Source organism: Mytilus trossulus, chromosome 4, assembly GCF_036588685.1.
Source record: "Mytilus trossulus isolate FHL-02 chromosome 4, PNRI_Mtr1.1.1.hap1, whole genome shotgun sequence".
Taxonomy (NCBI): Eukaryota; Metazoa; Mollusca; class Bivalvia; order Mytilida; family Mytilidae; genus Mytilus; species Mytilus trossulus.
The window spans coordinates 94,928,565-94,947,104 of NC_086376.1; the positions used below are offsets into that span (position 1 = coordinate 94,928,565).

Below are 18,540 nucleotides of genomic sequence, written 5' to 3' on the forward strand. Positions count from 1 at the left end.
TCGTCGTGTCATATGTTTTCGTATCAACCACATTTTGTCGGTTTTTAACTGCATACGCATATATTGTGGCGTGTTTTTCGGTTTCTATATTTAGAACAATAACACCACTACAGTTTGACAAATTTAAAACATACTCAACAGCGCTTTTTAAAGACGTTAGAACAAATTTAATAAAACTGACATATTTAGCCATTTTTATTTAACGTCAAAAATATGCATCACTAGAATAGTTGTGGAAAAAAATTCTGAAGGGTTAAAATAAAGTCCAGATATGTTTTTTGCCTGTCAGGCATCTGATCTTCAAGACATACGACTGTCATGTGTTTTTTTGGCCGTTTTAATTACAAACCAGCGATTTAAAATTAACAGGGTTCTTATATAAAATGGTTGTTCAAAATCTAATTATTCAATATTTTATTGACAATTCTTTTTATACATCCTTGACACATGAAGATGATTACAGTCTTAACTTTTTTATATTTAATCCTAAATTTTGAAAACTGCATTTTATTTTAGAAAAAATAATGTATTTTGTACAAACCAGGTGCCAATCTGAAACTAATCAAAATCTAACAATTTCAGCACATGAAACACCAACCTAAAACTATTTGCTAGTAATTTTTAGTACTGAAAAGTATTAATTAACTTTTTTTATGATTCACGCGATCACCAGAACCACGACTTTGGAAAATATTAATTTCCGGATTTTATAGTCATTTCCTGTCTGTGTACTGATCCAATTTTTAATTCATACGAAAACATATGACGCCGTTTTTTTGACATACAAAAATCGCAAAGTAATCGGAAACGGTCAAAAATCGTAGTAAGCCTTGACAAAAAAACTAGATACCTGAAATCAATCTACAGGACATGCTTTTTAAATTTGAGTAAACACCTGAATAAAAACTCAACAGTGAAAACCGTTAGCAGTAAAAATTGTTATTAATACGAAAACACATTACACGATGATACATTAATTTATTATACCAAAATCGCGATTGAAGGATGATAGTTCCATTCAACACATCATTGACTTTGCATACCCTTGTGAAAGTTTGCGTTTACTCATACTATCATCATGGTCCCATTTCCAGCATCTTTTGCAACACAATACAAAATATTAGATTGGAAATCCCCGAAATTTTCTGAGGTGATGAAGCGCTAAAAATCTGGATCATTTAAACGTTTTCTGTAGGTGGAAACCAAGAACGGAACGGATACGAATAACATAAGAAACAAGTTTACGTCTTACACACTTCCTGGTTGAGTCTTTCAAAATTGCAATGAAGAAGGAAAAATTATAACTGTTTATGATGTCAGATTCAAAACAAACAATAAGAGAAGGAGAGATTACAATAAGATCGGGAATTTTAGTAAGTAATGCGTCCAAATTCATTTTGAGAGGATGGGAGTAGGTATACACTTTTAGCATATAAATATAAAACTTCAGTATGTGCACAAATTTCCTATCTTCTGAATTTTAGTCAAACAAATTGCTTATCTTGATTGTCAATAAAGCTTGCATTCACATACATTTATTAAAGTAAGAGTGATTTACCGTTGCACTTCATTAAGACAGTCAGACTCACATATGTCACAAGTTTTATATATAAATAAAATATACTAGTGTTGTTTTCCTAGACGATTCTAATCTTGAGTAGTTGCTTTATTGGAGAACTCCTTCTTCTCAGCTGGAAGATTAACAACTAACCATGCAAGGGTTCCTCTATTAATGTTTATCAGCATGGTCAGAGTATATACATGTACATGATGTATAACGAAAAAAATTCTTGAAAAATGTCAGATTAAGTTAATAGTAATTTTTAGTGCATTACGATAAAATGTACACTTTCTTTTAGACAATAAAAAAATCAGCTGAATTTGAAGAATCACACTATTTTCCCCCAAAATGGTAACGATAATTTTTGGAGACATCTGTTGAATCACGATAAGGATATTTTGACGAAACACAGTAAAGTTTTAACCAATTTGATGTTAACGGTTGGAGAAAATGACCATTTAAAGGGCATTACCACCCTGATGTATATTAAAAATTCAATATTTTCTTGGAAAGAGAACAATTTATAGACATGATAGAGGTATATGGTATAAATAATAAGAAATATAGTTCCTGTTTCATAGCATGACATGAATGAATTGTTTGTTTTATCATATATATATTCATGTATATGTGCATAATGCTAGGCATTTTAGGTGTAAACTGGACCCCTGCTGTGTTCTGACCACAGAATTTAATAATTAGACGAGACTAGTACATCATATTGGCTATGTTTAATTATGTATTATACTGATAGCAAATCAAATAAAAAATGGCACATTTATTACCCTACTGAGTTCTCAAGGGAACAAAAGATACCGACTCAGTTTGTCATGAAAATGATAACACGCTTGTTGGTCATTTATCTGCGCTTCTACCATGGGGTTAATTAACAGATTCTTGCTTATTTTGCGGCATCACAGTATTAACATTTGAGGTCAATTTCCTATCACTTTAATTGGTCAATTTTATTAGCCAATTGTTGAATTTGTAAGACTCTTCCAATTAATGCCAATGTGACAATAGCTCCAACCCGTTCCTTCGGTGGGAAGCTACAGATAGAATGGTGGACCAGTTTATTCTTGGTGTTGTTGTAGAAGTGAGAGGTGAAAAGTACAGGTTCTAGACGGTACCATGATTACCAGAGGATTACCATGATTACAGGAACTTAAATTAATATCCAAAGGACAAATTGATTTGTGCTGAACACATGGTGTTAAACTACTTAGAATAATATCAAAGTGTATAATTTTAAGATATAAGTCTTGTTTACTCAATAAAAGTGCAATTTAACTTCAGGAAATTGATAAGCATGTCTTGTAAGTTATATGCAAATTACTTGCAATTGTCGAACACAATATGGCGGACGTAATTATTCAAAAAGTATACAACTTTAAAAATTTGCATACCAATTGATTTCTTGAAGATAACTTGTATCTATCATGTCTATATTGAGTATTGACAGTCTGTACCAAAAACTTTTCAACTACTAGTCCGAAGACCAATATTCTGACATTTTTCATATTTGTCCAACCAAAGTTTTGCAACTCACTAGTCCAAATGAAATTTTACTAGTCTGGGGCATTGGACTAGTGGCTAACCGTGCAGGCTGTATTTATGACTCAAATGTCTCATTAATTATAATAGCAGTATAACACCAGGCTCGTACATGTAGCACCCTATACGCCAACACACAGTTGTGTGCACATCGATTCGGCATGCAAAAAAAAAAAAATTGCAAAAAAAATAATTATAAATTAAATATTAAAAGGATACACATATGTTGTCACTTTTTTAATTGGTGAAATGTCATTAAATAACGGCATTTGGTTTCAAAATAGAAGTTTTATTGGAGATCATGACAAAATCGGACAGTAACTTGTACATGTTGTATCTTTTATTGTAAGATTTGAATTTGTTATACTCAGTCTAAGACATGTAGTTTAGGAGCACATTTTACAGAGTACGGTTTATCTGTTTGGAATGAGATGAACCAATCAGCATTTGATTTATCAGAACCCTTCGATATCGTTGAAAATATGCCACGGCGATGTGTTCAATTTGTTCGACGGACTACCAGAGCCAATCATCCTGCAAACACGCGAAAACAGTATTGGAAAGTCTCATTATATTTTACGCTTATAGACCATATGATGGATCTGGAGAGTGGAGTCGCGTCTGGTATTCATGATCAGAAAATCGCTTCTGTGTGCCGTATATGCTTCCTCGTGTTGTAGGAAATATAACAAGCGAACAAATCTCAACATTGTCTGAGACATAAGAAACAGACCTGGTATGTAATTTGACGAATTCAATTGGGAGGTCGCTCAATGGCCAACAAGTACACTGGTTTATAACATCTCGCGAGTGCTACGGTAACCGTAGAGATATATCAGTGTACGACGTCTGTTGAAATCAAATGTACGATTAACAATGAAGAATGACAGGTTATAATCGCTAGAATTATACTGCACATTCATCGGTGAATATTGACAAATAAATAAAGAAGCTCGTTTCTGCCTAGACCCAAAAAGCAGATTTTGGACAATTTTGAGGAACTTCTTTATCAGAAAAATGTTTAGTTTATGTTTTCAATTAGCTATAATTTACTCTCTTCAGAAGCTTTATGAATAATTTTACATTCATTAATTGTTTATAAGTCCTATCTACATGTAGCTCCTCTTTCAACTGTCCTATGATTGAAAACCGAAAAAAAAAAACATTTTCCTGCATAAAAGGGTCTAAAAAAATTTCGCCTCACTCTGCTCAGCGGTAGTTGCTTGCACATCGGTTCTTTCTAGCTACGCCCCTGAACACCATGTAAAATCATTTTATTTTTTATTTATTTATTTTTTTCAGTAAGGTAGTCTGGCTTTGACAATCGCTGCACATCATAATCTGACTGACCGTGTGTTTAAGGGTTTAATATATAAAACAAAACATTGAAAATTTACAACATTTTTTTCTTCTACGGTGAATATACATGTATATTATATGAATATCAACATTTAATAATTAAAAGGGAAAAGAAAACAATCACACACACATACACACACTCTGGAACTTGCATTGACAAAACAAATATCAATTTGTGTATTGTAAAGAAAAATGTTATCTTTGTAAAGATCTGCTTTTTGTAAACTGTAAGTTTCATTTTTTATTTTATATGATTTGAATCAAAAGTAAAATCATGTTTTTTGGACAGATCAATTTGTCCTTGGGTAATTAATTTCCAAAGGAAATAGTGGTTCCAGTTCTAGTCCCTGTCTAGCTTTACTCTAGCTAACTTTGTTCGGTTGATTTTCTGTTGTGGTCTATTGAAGATGATGTTATAAAATTGTCTTGGCAATTATTTCAGCTTTTAACATTTTGCCTTCATGACATCATCAGTGTGTTTTTGATGCTAACAAAGTTTATTTGTTAACGCCAAAATATTTGTCAACACAATTTTATAACATCATCTTCATGGCTTCATATATTACCATTTATATTCACATAATTAGTACGGAAATCTTAAGACATATAAAACTTTTCTCATTATATATTTATATGTCCTGTACCTTCTTTTCTGGACCATCCAGTACATTATAAATTTCCTTTAATCTATCATGCATGTATACTTTAGGTTTAGGAATAAAAATTTATAATTCCACTTTTCTTGTAAAATCATTTAGACTAAGTCTTTGTAGGAAAAGTAACATTTGCTGGCTTACATCTAAAAATAAAGATATGTTACAGAACTTTAAACACAAAATGTAAGTCCAATTTCCATCAAACTTTTTTCATTTCCATCCTATTTACCATCAGATGGAATAAGTGCCATCATATTTTCCATCAGGTGGTAAAAATTCCATCCAATTTTCCATCAAATGGTAAAAATGCCATCCAATTTTCCATCAGGGGTTAAAGACGCCATCAAATTTTCCATCAAAAGAAGGCTGATGGAAAAAATATTCCTAATTTCCATCATCCTTTCATGATTTTTTTTTGGTTTGGGATGGAATTCCATCAAGTACCATCAAACTTCCATCAATTGTCCATCAAGTGTTGATGAAAAATGAAGAAGTTGATGGAAGATCTAGGGAAGGGTTAAATCACAAAAAGTGGTCAGAGGACAAAATTTAACATGTTTAACTCATCAAAGGGAGGTTATTCAAAGTTATATTTTGTGAATATTGATATTGAGACAATACATTTTGTACATTGTACATGTACATGCATGACAACGTATTTCTTGGATTGATTGTCACGAAATGTTGTTTTGAGAAATGGAGGTTATGAAAATTAACAATGATTTTTTTTTTTTTTTAATTATCATGATTATAGACTAAAATATGATATAATGAATGCTTTATGCTTATGTCATGTACATGTATGTACTATACATGTAGATGCAGCATTTTTAGAATTGACTTATTGTTAAACACATACTTTTTAAGACCTTATTTTCAAATATTCCAGAAACACTCTCACAATTTTATGGAGTCAGATTCTTGAGGGAAGACATAATTTGATTGGGAAATATTTGTCATGGACAGAAATTCTCAATGATATATTGTCATGCACAGTATTTCACAGTATGCAAAAGCTATATGTCTTTGTCACAAAATGCAGTTTTCAACAAATCAAATTTTAAAAACACTTAGTCTGGAAATTGAACCTTCACACCCCTCAATGGCCTTACATAATTTGATTAAAAAAATGTTTGGCTAGTAAAACATCCCTTCACCATAAATATATAAGTGTTTCCTTCCTTCCTTGTTAGTTCTTTCCAAATGGAGCTGTTATTCAGGGAATAATACAATGCAATGAAATAGATAGTACTTTTAACAATGTTTACACAGGAGGGAAAGGGAAGTCTCCATTGCCTCCTGGTAATATCCGAGCTTTTATGTTAACATCTATTTCTAACGATGTATTTATAGATGGTTAAATGTTTATAATATATATGGAAGTACTTTTTTCATTTAATTTCTCTGATGATCTTAAACAAACTGAATAGATTTCTTTGGAACTCAAAATGAAAATTCTAGTTTTTGGTTTAATCAGATTTAAAAAATAGTCTCCAGATCAACCAATTCTAGATTCTGATTGGTCAATGTTCAACATAGAAAAACCTGATACATGTTATAGAAATGTTGTTACAGTGTTGATTTAGTGGCTGATGTCATTATGAGGCTACATCTGATACAATTGAACCTATTACTTAAGAAATAAACATTTTAGGTTCTCTCACTAGAACTACATTGTACAAAAGTAAAAAATGTATAGCTGATACTTTTAATAACTTTTTCACTTCCTGTGCTGAAAAACTAAGAGAACAAGGAAGTTATACACCTGTTAACAAAGCAGATTTTAGTAATCTTAGTAAATTTGTTAAAAATAAATTACATAAACATGAAAAATTTTCTATACCACCAGTGAATATGAATGAGCTATTTAATGAATTAGCAAAACTTGATATAAATAAAGCATCTGGTATGGATAATATTGGTCCAAAAATCCTAAGATTAAGTGCCCCTTTTATTGCATCACCTCTCACATATATATTTAACAGAATGATAGATACTGGTATATATCCTTCATTACTGAAGAATGCTAAGGTAACACCAGTTTTCAAGGATGGCGACAAGCTTTTAGCAACAAATTACAGACCTATATCTGTTCTTCCAACTTTATCAAAATTAATAGAAAAACATGTTTCTAATAGAATGTACAAATACTTATCTAAACTTAAACTTTTACACCCTACACAATCTGGTTTCAGGCCGCAGCATTCTTGTCAAACTGCACTTATCAATATCATTGACAAATGGTTGCAAGAAATGAATGATGGCAATTTAAATCTAGCAATTTTATTAGATTTTAAAAAAGCTTTTGATTTGGTAGATCATGATATTCTTTGTTTAAAGCTTGAAATTTATGGATTTAGTGAGGCTACTGTTAGTTTTTTCAAGTCATACCTCAATAACAGAAAACAGCAGGTAAACATTTGTAATGTTTATTCTGAACAACAACATATAAAATTTGGTGTCCCCCAAGGTTCTATACTTGGTCCCCTATTGTTTGTACTATTTATAAACGACCTTCCCTTATGTATTGAAAATTGTGAAACAGACCTATATGCTGATGACACCACTCTTCATAAATCTGGGAAAAACATAGAAAACATACATGATGATGTTCAAGAAGATTTATACAGGGTTGAAGAGTGGTGTAAAATGAACAACATGTTCATTAATGCAAATAAAACAAAATGTTTGGTTACTGGAACAAAACAGAAACTATCTATTCAGACTTATCAACCAAACTTGATAATAAATTCAAAAGTTTTACAAAATTCTTCATGTGAAAAATTATTAGGTGTTAAAATTGACAACACACTTAACTGGAAAAATCAAATTGACCAAGTTTGTGCTAATATATCATCCAGAATATACCTTCTTTCTAAAATAAAGAAATTTTTAGATATAAATGCAAGGAAAACATATTACAATGGGTATATTCTTCCCTTAATTGACTACTGCTGTATTATTTGGGGTGAATGTAAAAATGAAGGGAAAACAAGAATTTTAAAACTCCAAAAAAGGGCAGCAAGATTAATTCTAGATGCAGATCCTTTATCCCCCTCAGCCCCCTTATTTAAAAAACTTGGGTGGATGACAGTTGACAATAGAATAAATTACCACAAATATTTACTTCTATATAAATGTATGCGTATGGAAGCACCAATGTACCTAGTTCAAAAGTTTAAACTGAAATCAGATAATAATCCTTACTCCTTAAGAGGTGTCACTCAAGGTAATCTGATAGTTCCTAAGCCAAAAGCTGAATTATTTAAGAAATCCTTTGCTTATTCTGGATCAGTATTGTGGAATGGACTACCACACAAAATGCGTAAAGCTCAAAACACTTTTACTTTTAAGCAAAGTATCAAGAAGTACCTAACACAATCCTGATAAGAAATGTTTGCTACAATCATGACAATGCATTTGTAATGTATATTTTTTATTTTTTTTCATTTGATTCTTTTTTTGACTACATGTATAACAGCATTATATCTTATGTTAATAACAATACATTGAACTACATGACTGTGAATTAACTATGTGTAAATATCTGTTTTGATTGTATTGTAATTTGTATGTGAGGGCCTCAGGGAAGATTAGTTTATTGTAACTAACTGAGTTTACCCTCTTTAAATAAAGAATTTATTATTATTATTATTATTATTACAGTTCCTTTCATAATTGAATCTAATTTGAAAATTATCTTTGGAAGGTGCTTGCAACATTTTCAACATTTTTCATCATCTATTAAATGTATAAAAAATATAGCCAATTGATTTTGTTTGGTCAGTTTTAAACTTCAGACAGAAGTCCGTAGATAACTGTAAATCTTTAAAAGATAATAGACATTATCTGATTATGTTTGTAATTTCATTCTTAAGTTTGGGCATAGCAGCAGGTTATTTCTCATTGAAGAAAATACAGTTTCGTTAAAAAAATTCAATGAGCAAATATTGTTGATGCTTGATATAGCACTTCACATAATGATATTGATCACAGTTATTAAATAAAATCAAAATCAACTTGCAAAATGTTAAAAGATCTTCTTTTAGTCCTGTCATTTTGATAAACTAAGCTCACTGTTTGTTTCCTGTTTGTTTCATACATGTGCATCAATAAACAAATCATAGATACCAGAATAAGAAATTTATATTTCAGACATGCATTTTAGCTATCACAGCTCAAATATTTTTTTTTTACAAATGTTATATAAGTTTAAAGATCAATTTGAAGAGCATATGTATGTATGCATGTAGTTATTAATCATGATCAGTGTCTTCTATAAATTCGGTTTTTATATATGCCCCATTTATTATGCCCCATTTATGGGCATTATGTTTTCTGGTCTGCATCTGTTCATTCGTCCCTCCGTATGTCTGTTCCTTCGTCCGTTTGTCCATCTGTTCCGCTTCAGGTTAAAGGTTTTGGTCAAGGTAGTTTTTGATGAATTTAAAGTCCAATCAACTTGAAACTTAGTTATGTTAGTACACATGTTCCCTATGATATGATCTTTCAAATTAGAGTTTTTACCCCATCTCCACGGTCCACTGAACAGAGAAAATGATAGTGGCGATAGGGCATCCCTGTACTAGGGACACATTCTTGTTTATGGTTAAATTGGTGAAATATAATTTCTATTTTGTGTATTCATGTCACCATTATGTAGTAAAACTTAGACGTTCAAATACTCAGAAAATTCAAAAATATATTTAAAACATATACATATACTCTTCTTAATTTAAGTTGAAGGATCATATTATTACTTTAATAAACATGTATTAAACTGAAGATAACTCAAAGGCTTGGAAATAACCATAAGTAAACATTCACTTCCCTATCTGTCATACATGTGTTAATAGCCAGTAGTTAATGGTGACTTCCCTTCTAGTCATGTTCAAGTACTGTCTGTTTTATTATCATTATTCTCTGAAATACTCATCTCCATTTTATTTGGTAAGAATAAGCAGGAAGGAAGGGATCACTTATATACAAGTGTGGTGAAGGCATGTTTAACAAGCACAAAATTTGATATTTACATTACAGCTGTAAAGGCACAATTTGTTTGTCAAACATTTTTTGTCAAAGAGATTTTTATAAAAATAGATTTTTATTAAATAGATTTTTACAAAATTTATATTTTGTGACAATGACATTAAGTTATTACAAAAGAATGGAAATGACCACTCTGATAATGACTGACTGATTTTTTGCCTCCCTTTTTTGGTTTCATTGATGAAGGATGAAACACAGTAATAAATATGTATACAATTGATTGATAAAGACAAGGTTCATTTTAAATTCAAAAGTCAGCATATTTTGGAGATATTTCAAATCACATTGATTTTGGTGCAAATTTCGGATCCATAAAGCTTTGAAAAAAATAACCTTGATTACAACCAGCTGAGATCCAAAATGATTTGTATAAACCAAATGGTGCCAAGGTTTATCATGTTAATATAAAATCACTAGTCACAACAATTTTCAGGGTTTGGAACAGGGTTTGTGGCAATTAATTGAACCAAAATTATTGACAATTCAACTCTAATTAATAAAATAATGGATATATCATTCAGATGTTTTAAAATACTTAGCAATCTTTACTGTGATGTGCATAAAAAAAGTTGTTTTGTATTAATACAGTCATGAATAGTTATTTCAATAAAATTGAGAACAGAAAAGTGGAATGTGTCAACCCGACCTAAGGATAGACAACTATTTCTTTGTACAATTTGCAGTATGTAGGCCATATTTAAAAAGAAAATAATCTCAGGGCCAATTGCAACCCTTCCCAAACTTACTTCTTTAAAGTACTGTTATAAATCAAATATGATTATGAAAATGAAAGGGAGATACCTCCCTCATAAGCTGAATATCCAGAACTATAATTTTGAAAGGACTTGTGAAATATTTTATTTTATCAGACCTCCTCTTAGACAATGTTGGAGATGCATGTACATATAGATATACATTTTGTTATTGTTTTACAGAAACAGAAGCATAAGAGATATTGTAGACTGTGTCAGGATGGTGATGTAGTGGTTCTTGATTGCTATGAAAGTAAAGATCATACAGACAAAGTTAAAAATAGCTTCACACTGGTTCATGTCAAAGGTTTGGATAAAGTGGTGAAAGAATCTTCGAAAGAATTCTACATAGATGTTCATTTAAAAAAGGAGAAATTCTCACTGATATTCCCCAACCAAAATGAAACAGAAAGCTGGCACATGTGTTTACAAAACAATGCCCATTTTACTGAAGGAAGAGAAGACTCATCCAATTTTGAGGAGGATGAATCCGGATTAAAAGACAATATTTTATATGATTCTGGACCTGAAGACAGTAAGTTGCTGAAAAATGTTAAGTGAAATTATATAGTTTTATGAAATGGTTTAGATTTTCCCCCTTGGTAATTTTAAGCCCCCCCCCCTCCCTGCCACATTGGAACTAATTATTTTTTTTTATATTAAGGAGGTTTAAATATTGATTAAAATATGCAGAGCAAGTAATATAACGTTTTATTCTTTTAATTCTCTTGGATTTAATTTAAATGTATAGCTTATATCAAAAAGGTGTGGTATGATCGCCAATGAGACAACTCTCTACAGGAGACCAAATGACACAGAAATTGCTAAATAGTCCTTTTGAGAGAGTTTAATATACTACTATCTGTTTTTCATTTTAGCTGCTAGATTTGATGTAACGTTGAAACCAAATGAAGATACCAGAAATCTTGGTTTGACAAGTACATACCGCCTGCATGTATCAAATGTGTGTCTTATGTTAGAGGATTTAAAAAAACAAGAACCTAAGTTCAGATGGTATTACAATGCATTGAGGAAATATGGTAAACAAGGCAATGATTTTGTGATAGAAGCCGGACGTAAGAGTGAAACAGGTGCAGGGACATTTGTATTCGTATATGATGATCCGTCTAAAATTACTAAAGCCATTGATAAACTTACAAAAAGAAAAGCAAACGAGCAGTTAACAAGTAAACTTAATTTTGCACCATCTGAAACAGAGCGACCTGCATCAAATAGATCGTCAGAACCCATTCAGAAGAGAGAAAACTCTCCCTCTCCCCCAAAGAAGGCATCATCAGTAAAGGAAGGAACTGATTCTAAACCTCCTTTAGCCAGACAACATTCGGCTCATATGTCTCCTAATTTCAAACATGAATTAGAAGATGTAGTTAGTGGTAAAAGTAAAACGTTAAGTGAGAAATCTAGCAAGAGTAAGAAAGAAAAACATGATACCAAAGATGAAAAGAAAGAAGAAAAGAAGAAAGGATTTGGGGCATTTTTCAAGTCTAGTAAAGATAAAAAGCCCAAGGATAAAATGGAACAGGAAGTTGATCATGAGGGTGATGACGAGTATCCAGAAAATCTGTACGATGAACCAGAACTTCCAGCTGACTTGAAAAGACCTACCGAACCTCTGTACGAGGAAGCTGATCAGAAATCTAAATCTATGAAAAAACGTGCTTCTGTCAATGAAAAAAAGCCTTTAAAACCTCAAGAACCTTCAGTTTATGCACAGGCACATCCCCCTCGCCAACAAGCCTGGAAAAATCATGGGGCTCAGGATGAAGAGCATCAGGAAAATTATGAATCAATAAAAGCTGCTGCGAGTCAAAAAGGCCAGCGTGAATCATTTGGCAAGATAACAAACAACGAAGAGGAAATCGATGATACATATGATCATGCATTCTTGACTGAAAGGAACTTAAAAAGAGATCAAATTACTGATGACTCTAAAAACCTTTATGGAACCTCAAGTGGGAGGGAACCTGAAGCAGATTATGAATTAGGTGACCCTGATGATGAACAGGTTGAATATGATGATGCCTTCTCTACACAGCAAAAATTTGCAGCTCAACCAACGGAGGCTTATGAAGAAGTGGATATCAGATCATCAACATAGTCTAAATCACTTTTTTTTTACTCGCTCCAATAGCTTGTTAAGAATGTTGAAGTTTTTGACGGTATCTGGTACAGACTTACCTATTTATGATGCAATGTATCGTGAAAGATGTACATGTATTACTATTGTCCTATGCAATTGTTTTACTTGTGCAGTCAAATTGTTATGACTTTATTAAGATTTCTTATACATATGGTCAAGCACCTGTTATAGCCTTGTATGTTATGTTAACAATATATTTACATTTTTTTAGTATGACATCACATGTGATTTGCAAGTTTTCAAACTGTTGAATTTGCCATTCTTTGGTCTATAGTTCATTATTTTCATTGAAATATTTTTTCATTGTGTCAAACGTAACAGTACTCTAAAGAAAATAATTTATGAAAGAAAAATGTCCATACTTGGAAATAATAAGATAAAAACATACTTGATCAACCTATACAACATTTCCACCAGTTCTTCTAAACTTGGAAAAATTGTATTTCAGGACAATGTACTATATTCCCTATCTTTTACATGCCATATGCTGTATATTTTAAAACAAGTTTTGAGATATCTACCTTCTTGTAGCCTTTAACATCTATTTCAAGGTTTATAACTGTTCTCTGTGATCATTGCATTAATTGTCTCTTACTTTCTGGACTATACTCTTCTGCCTACCAGTCTGTAAGCTTTAACTGCTACTTATACTTTGTTCTAAACATATCTGGCTCAATTTTAACCCCCATCTCCAATGGAATTAAAAAAGGATTTTTTTGTTAACATTTATGAAATACTTTTGAAGTAGCAATATTTGCAAGTAATTTGTACCTTATTAACAAAGTTGAGATAATACTCACATGAGGAATTTGGAATTAACATATACAAATGTTCTTTACTTCTAAAAACAGTATGAATGTGATGAATATTTTTGTATAAATGAATTGGTAATTTTATTGTTTCGTCTGCCAATGAAAGTAACTGAAGGCAACATAGGTGTTGCTTTTCTGCGGGCAGCAATAAGGGCAACGACAATTGTTTAATCTTATATTTAAGTCAGTTGGATAGGAAACATTTGTGATAGATCAATGATATTTTCTGTAATGTTGCATTACTTTCATAACATATCAGTTTGACAATCATTTTGATTAGATGCTGTCTTTGTCATGTCCAGCAACTTTTAATTATTAACAAATTGTGTTTTTCTGAATTTTCTGCTGGCAGGGGAGACATATATCTGTATAAACAGTTTATTAGCATTTTTACTGCATATTTTTAATGGGTTTTGAATATATACATAGGTGCTTTTACATTTTCGGTAGATTCATTTATATTTAGTTAACATCAAAATATTGATGTTTATTTATGAGTATTTTTATAAAAAAAGGTTAATGAATGTGTTAATGTTATATCCACATTAATTCATATACATTCCATCTTTGTTAATTGTTAATGAGTTTTAAAATAATATTTTTATAGATAAAATTAAAAGTTCAATTCCATGTTTATATTTTATGATAATATCCTTTGTGTGAAGAGGGTCATCCAATTTGATTTTAGTTAGTTTTCTATGGTTACTCCTGTTTCTGAAATACTATACTTTTGACATAATTCTATCATCATTAGTTTTAAAACAGAGGTGATATTTCAATGTGTGCACTCCTGTGTACATTGTATATTACAATGTTTTTACGTATGTTTCACTACTCAATATAAACCAAACAAAAATCAATAAATCTGAATTGTGTACAAATATTTTTTTTAAATTCGTTTATTTGCAGAATAAGCACTTATATCAATCTCTTTTGAAGTCAAATTATCAAAAATTATTTTTACATTGTTGTTCTCTTGCTTTTCATTAAACTGTTTAGTTAATTCATTTAAAGCATTATACCTGAAATTTTTAACTCACAGATATTTAAGGAGCTTATTCATGACCAGGCTTATTTTTTTATTTTGCTCAGAAAAACATTCCAAAATTGTTAACTAATTTTTATGTACAAAACAAGTATTTTTTTATTATGATGTATTAATATCTTATTGTGAAAATAAATTTGATATTTATATACAATGTATATGATATATATTTTTATATGAAGCAATTTTAGTCTCGTGTCTTGAGGAGAAGGGATCATACATTGTACAAACATTGCCTTTTTAATAATTTATGAAGAAACATAATTATCATGTAACTGTCAATCATAAAACAAACAAATGTTTGACTCTGACAATTTTTTCCTTTCAATTATTATTTGCTTCATATAAATTAAATTAAGAAGAGATATAATCTCTTTGCATCTGAATATGTAAGTCAGGAAATTTAAAATGGTGTAGTATGTATAAGGGCTATATTACAGTTGTAAGATTTCAATAATAATAATTTCTTGACTTTTTTATGAAATTCTACTAATTATAATATGGAAAGTGTACAGTTTTGAAAGATTCTATCAGCGCATATATATTAGAAAATGTACATTAATGCAGTTCAAATGAGTTTTTTTCTGGCTTTTATTTTCTGCACCATTACTTTCTTGTCTTAAACAATGTGAAGGTTTCCTGTTACAAAATGACCAAAATAATATACTTTAAATTTAATGTGTGTTTTGTTTATCATTCATGTATTTATAACATGTTTTTGAAGAAAATTAGATGAAACTTCAGTAATTTATATCCCATTTCTTATGCTAAAAGGAAAAGGCAAAACTGTTTTTTTTTAACAAAACTACATTTTCCTATGCTTTCGAGGGAAAATATGAAAACCAACAAATGCTGCACATCATTTTTATTACATTTTATGTCTTGTTTATATTGTTGATATGCTGCTTGTTAAATTATTGAATATATATGATTATTTATCTTTTATAGAGTATTTTATTGAACAGTTAATTCAAAATTACATCATTTTCATACATAATGATATGTAGATTGAATTTATAAGTATTGAAGTTATATTTGGGTAAAAAATATACATTATAAAAAAATCTTGGAATTGTATATGGCATGTAAAACTGTTAAAAGATATACAGCTTATAAACAGAAACTTAAATGGTAGTGGATAACTATTAATAATGAGTTTACTGTTTTAGCATGAACAGCAAATGAGTTTTAACCTTTGTGAGAGTGAAGTTACTCCATAGGAGTAACTTTAAACAGGGATAGAAAAGCATTGAATAATACTTAATGGTAATACAGTATTATTATTATTTGTACTAATTAACACTGTTGTATTGTTGAATATTAATGAACATATGAACTTCATAATTGCAAATAATTTGAAAAAATAAATATGTGCTTTGATAAAACATTGTTTATCTTCTGAATTAATGAAAAGGAAAAGACAGGTCATATTTGTCCTGTCGTTGAAAGAAGGATGTACAGATATCTGACATTTGTAATATCTTACAGAAGAAACAGAAAGTCCCTTATAAAATGGCAAACTCAAAAGTTCAAACACATCAAACGAATGAATAACAACTGTTATATTTTTGACTTTATACATGCATTTTCTTATGTAGTAAATGGTGGATTAAACATTGATTTTTAGCTAGATAAACCTCTCACTTGTGCAACAGTCGCTTAAAATTCTGTTTTATTGATAACCATGTGTGAACTGTCAACAACACTTACAGACATAATAGGTAAACATGTCAAAAATTGGGGTACAGCTGTCAACATTGTTTTAATCACTATACATTTACCATAGCAAAATAACACAAATGATGAGAGGTTCAAGTACAGAGCTGCTTCATATGTAACAAACCAACACGAAAAGGCATATATACATAGCACAAAGTCACAATAGAAAAACATAAAAGACATGAATACAAAAATTTACCATAACACAATAACACATTGATGGGATGTTGAGTACAGAGCCATATCAAATGGATATCACCAAAACAGTTAAAATGATATTCATGAAGACAAATAAAAGACTACATATTGTAAGGTGAGAGTATAGAAATATCTCATCTTACTGAAATCAATGGTAAACTCTATACATACCCAAATTAGTAAAAATTCACGTGACTACCCACTTCATTTAAAATATTTAATCAATGTTGTTGAGAAATTTTCCATCTTTGAACAATAGAATAAAATAAAAACTCAATAGAAAGATAAATGAATAGCCCCCATGTCACATTAAGAATGTATTGATCAGGATCAATTTAGGGTGTTTCTTGACGAAAATTACCAGTACAAAAAACAAGCACTCTATCTCAATATAGATTCAAATATGAGGCAGTTAAACGAATGTTAGATGTACATGCAACTCTTTTGTGTCATATGACCATGTCCTCATTTTCATGGTTGTTTGGTAAATTGTAGGTTTTTTGTGTTTTGGTCGGTTTCCTATGTATGTTGGCGTTTGTTTTTATCGCAGTTCAGAGTTTCAGTTCCGTTGTTTTCCTCTTATAGTGTATGTCAAGGTGTTTCGCTCGGTTTTAGTTTGTGACCCGAATTTGTTTTCTCTCAATCGATTTATGACTTTCGAACAGCGGTATACTATTGTTGCCTTTATTTCTAAATTCTGATAGCAATAGGTCAACTATCGTTGTTGTAAGGAACAATTGTCAGGGTTTCTTCTCAGTCTGGCACGTTTCATCTGACCATGACCTCATTTTCATGGTTTATTGGTCAATGTTGAGATTTGTGTTTTTATCTGTTGTTCAAGGCCTTCAAGTACAAGAAGCAATAGGTCAACTATATTTGGTGTATCGTGTTGATGTCTGTCTATCCAGGTTCGTCTTACTATATATAGCTATGACCCCATAATAATAATGTAATAGAACATTAATAATGTTAAGTGTTTGTGATACTTTTAGTAAAACCTTCATGTTACTGCTTGATAAATAAATTGGGTATTGCAAATTCACTTGGAAACTCAACATATACTTCATAACACTTGCTAAGAGGAAATCTTGGATAATCATAGGTCTGTTCTATGTCCCTATGGATTTTCAACCAAAGGTGAGGAACTGGATCTTCCATAACTGTATTGGATACCTAAACTACATAAGTGTCCTTTCAAACAACCGTATCTTGCTGGGTCTCCCGAGTGCTACACGAAACCGTTTTCTAAATTATTAACATCAATTTTATCAGCAATCAAAGCCGGGCTTCAAACTTATTGTGAAACTGCCTATTTTAGAGGTGGCTTGAATCAGATAGGGATACTTAAAAAAATCAAGTGATCTTTAAGAGCATATACATATTGAGACTCTTTCAATTTGACTTTTCTACACTTTACACAAGTTGTTTGGCGTTATAAATATTTTGATATGAGCGTCACTAATGAGTCTTATGTAGACGAAACTCGCGTCTGGGGTACTAAATTATAATCCTGGTACTTTTGATAACTATTCCCCCATTCCAAAGTAAAAGATAAATGGAAAGAGTTTGTATAGTTTTGTTTCATTCAAAAAATATCCTAACGTAGATACAAAATATTGTCTTAGGGAGGGATACATCCTACTTTGTAAAAATCACTCTGATTCAAACACAAAA

General features: G+C 30.8%; 2 protein-coding genes across 3 annotated transcripts in view; one reads left to right on the plus strand and one right to left on the minus strand.

The window, feature by feature from the left end:
- Positions 1-1,230, minus strand: part of LOC134716392 (SMC5-SMC6 complex localization factor protein 2-like) — a 61,465-nt gene extending 60,235 nt beyond the window's left edge. Inside the window, exon 1 of one of the 2 annotated variants that reach the window (XM_063579372.1) lies at positions 1,044-1,230. In XM_063579372.1, the coding sequence (XP_063435442.1) occupies positions 1,044-1,069 (26 nt within the window). In that variant the 5' untranslated portion in view covers positions 1,070-1,230. The remainder of the gene's footprint in view (positions 1-1,043) is intronic. The other variant, XM_063579373.1, reaches the window with a different exon arrangement.
- On the plus strand, positions 1,178-16,337 carry LOC134716393 (docking protein 2-like). The gene is made up of 3 exons (XM_063579374.1): positions 1,178-1,373; positions 11,115-11,466; positions 11,810-16,337. Exons 1-3 carry the CDS (start codon positions 1,311-1,313, stop codon positions 13,048-13,050), a joined length of 1,656 nt encoding a protein of 551 aa, XP_063435444.1. The 5' UTR covers positions 1,178-1,310; the 3' UTR covers positions 13,051-16,337.
- Positions 16,338-18,540: the final 2,203 nt, after the last annotated feature.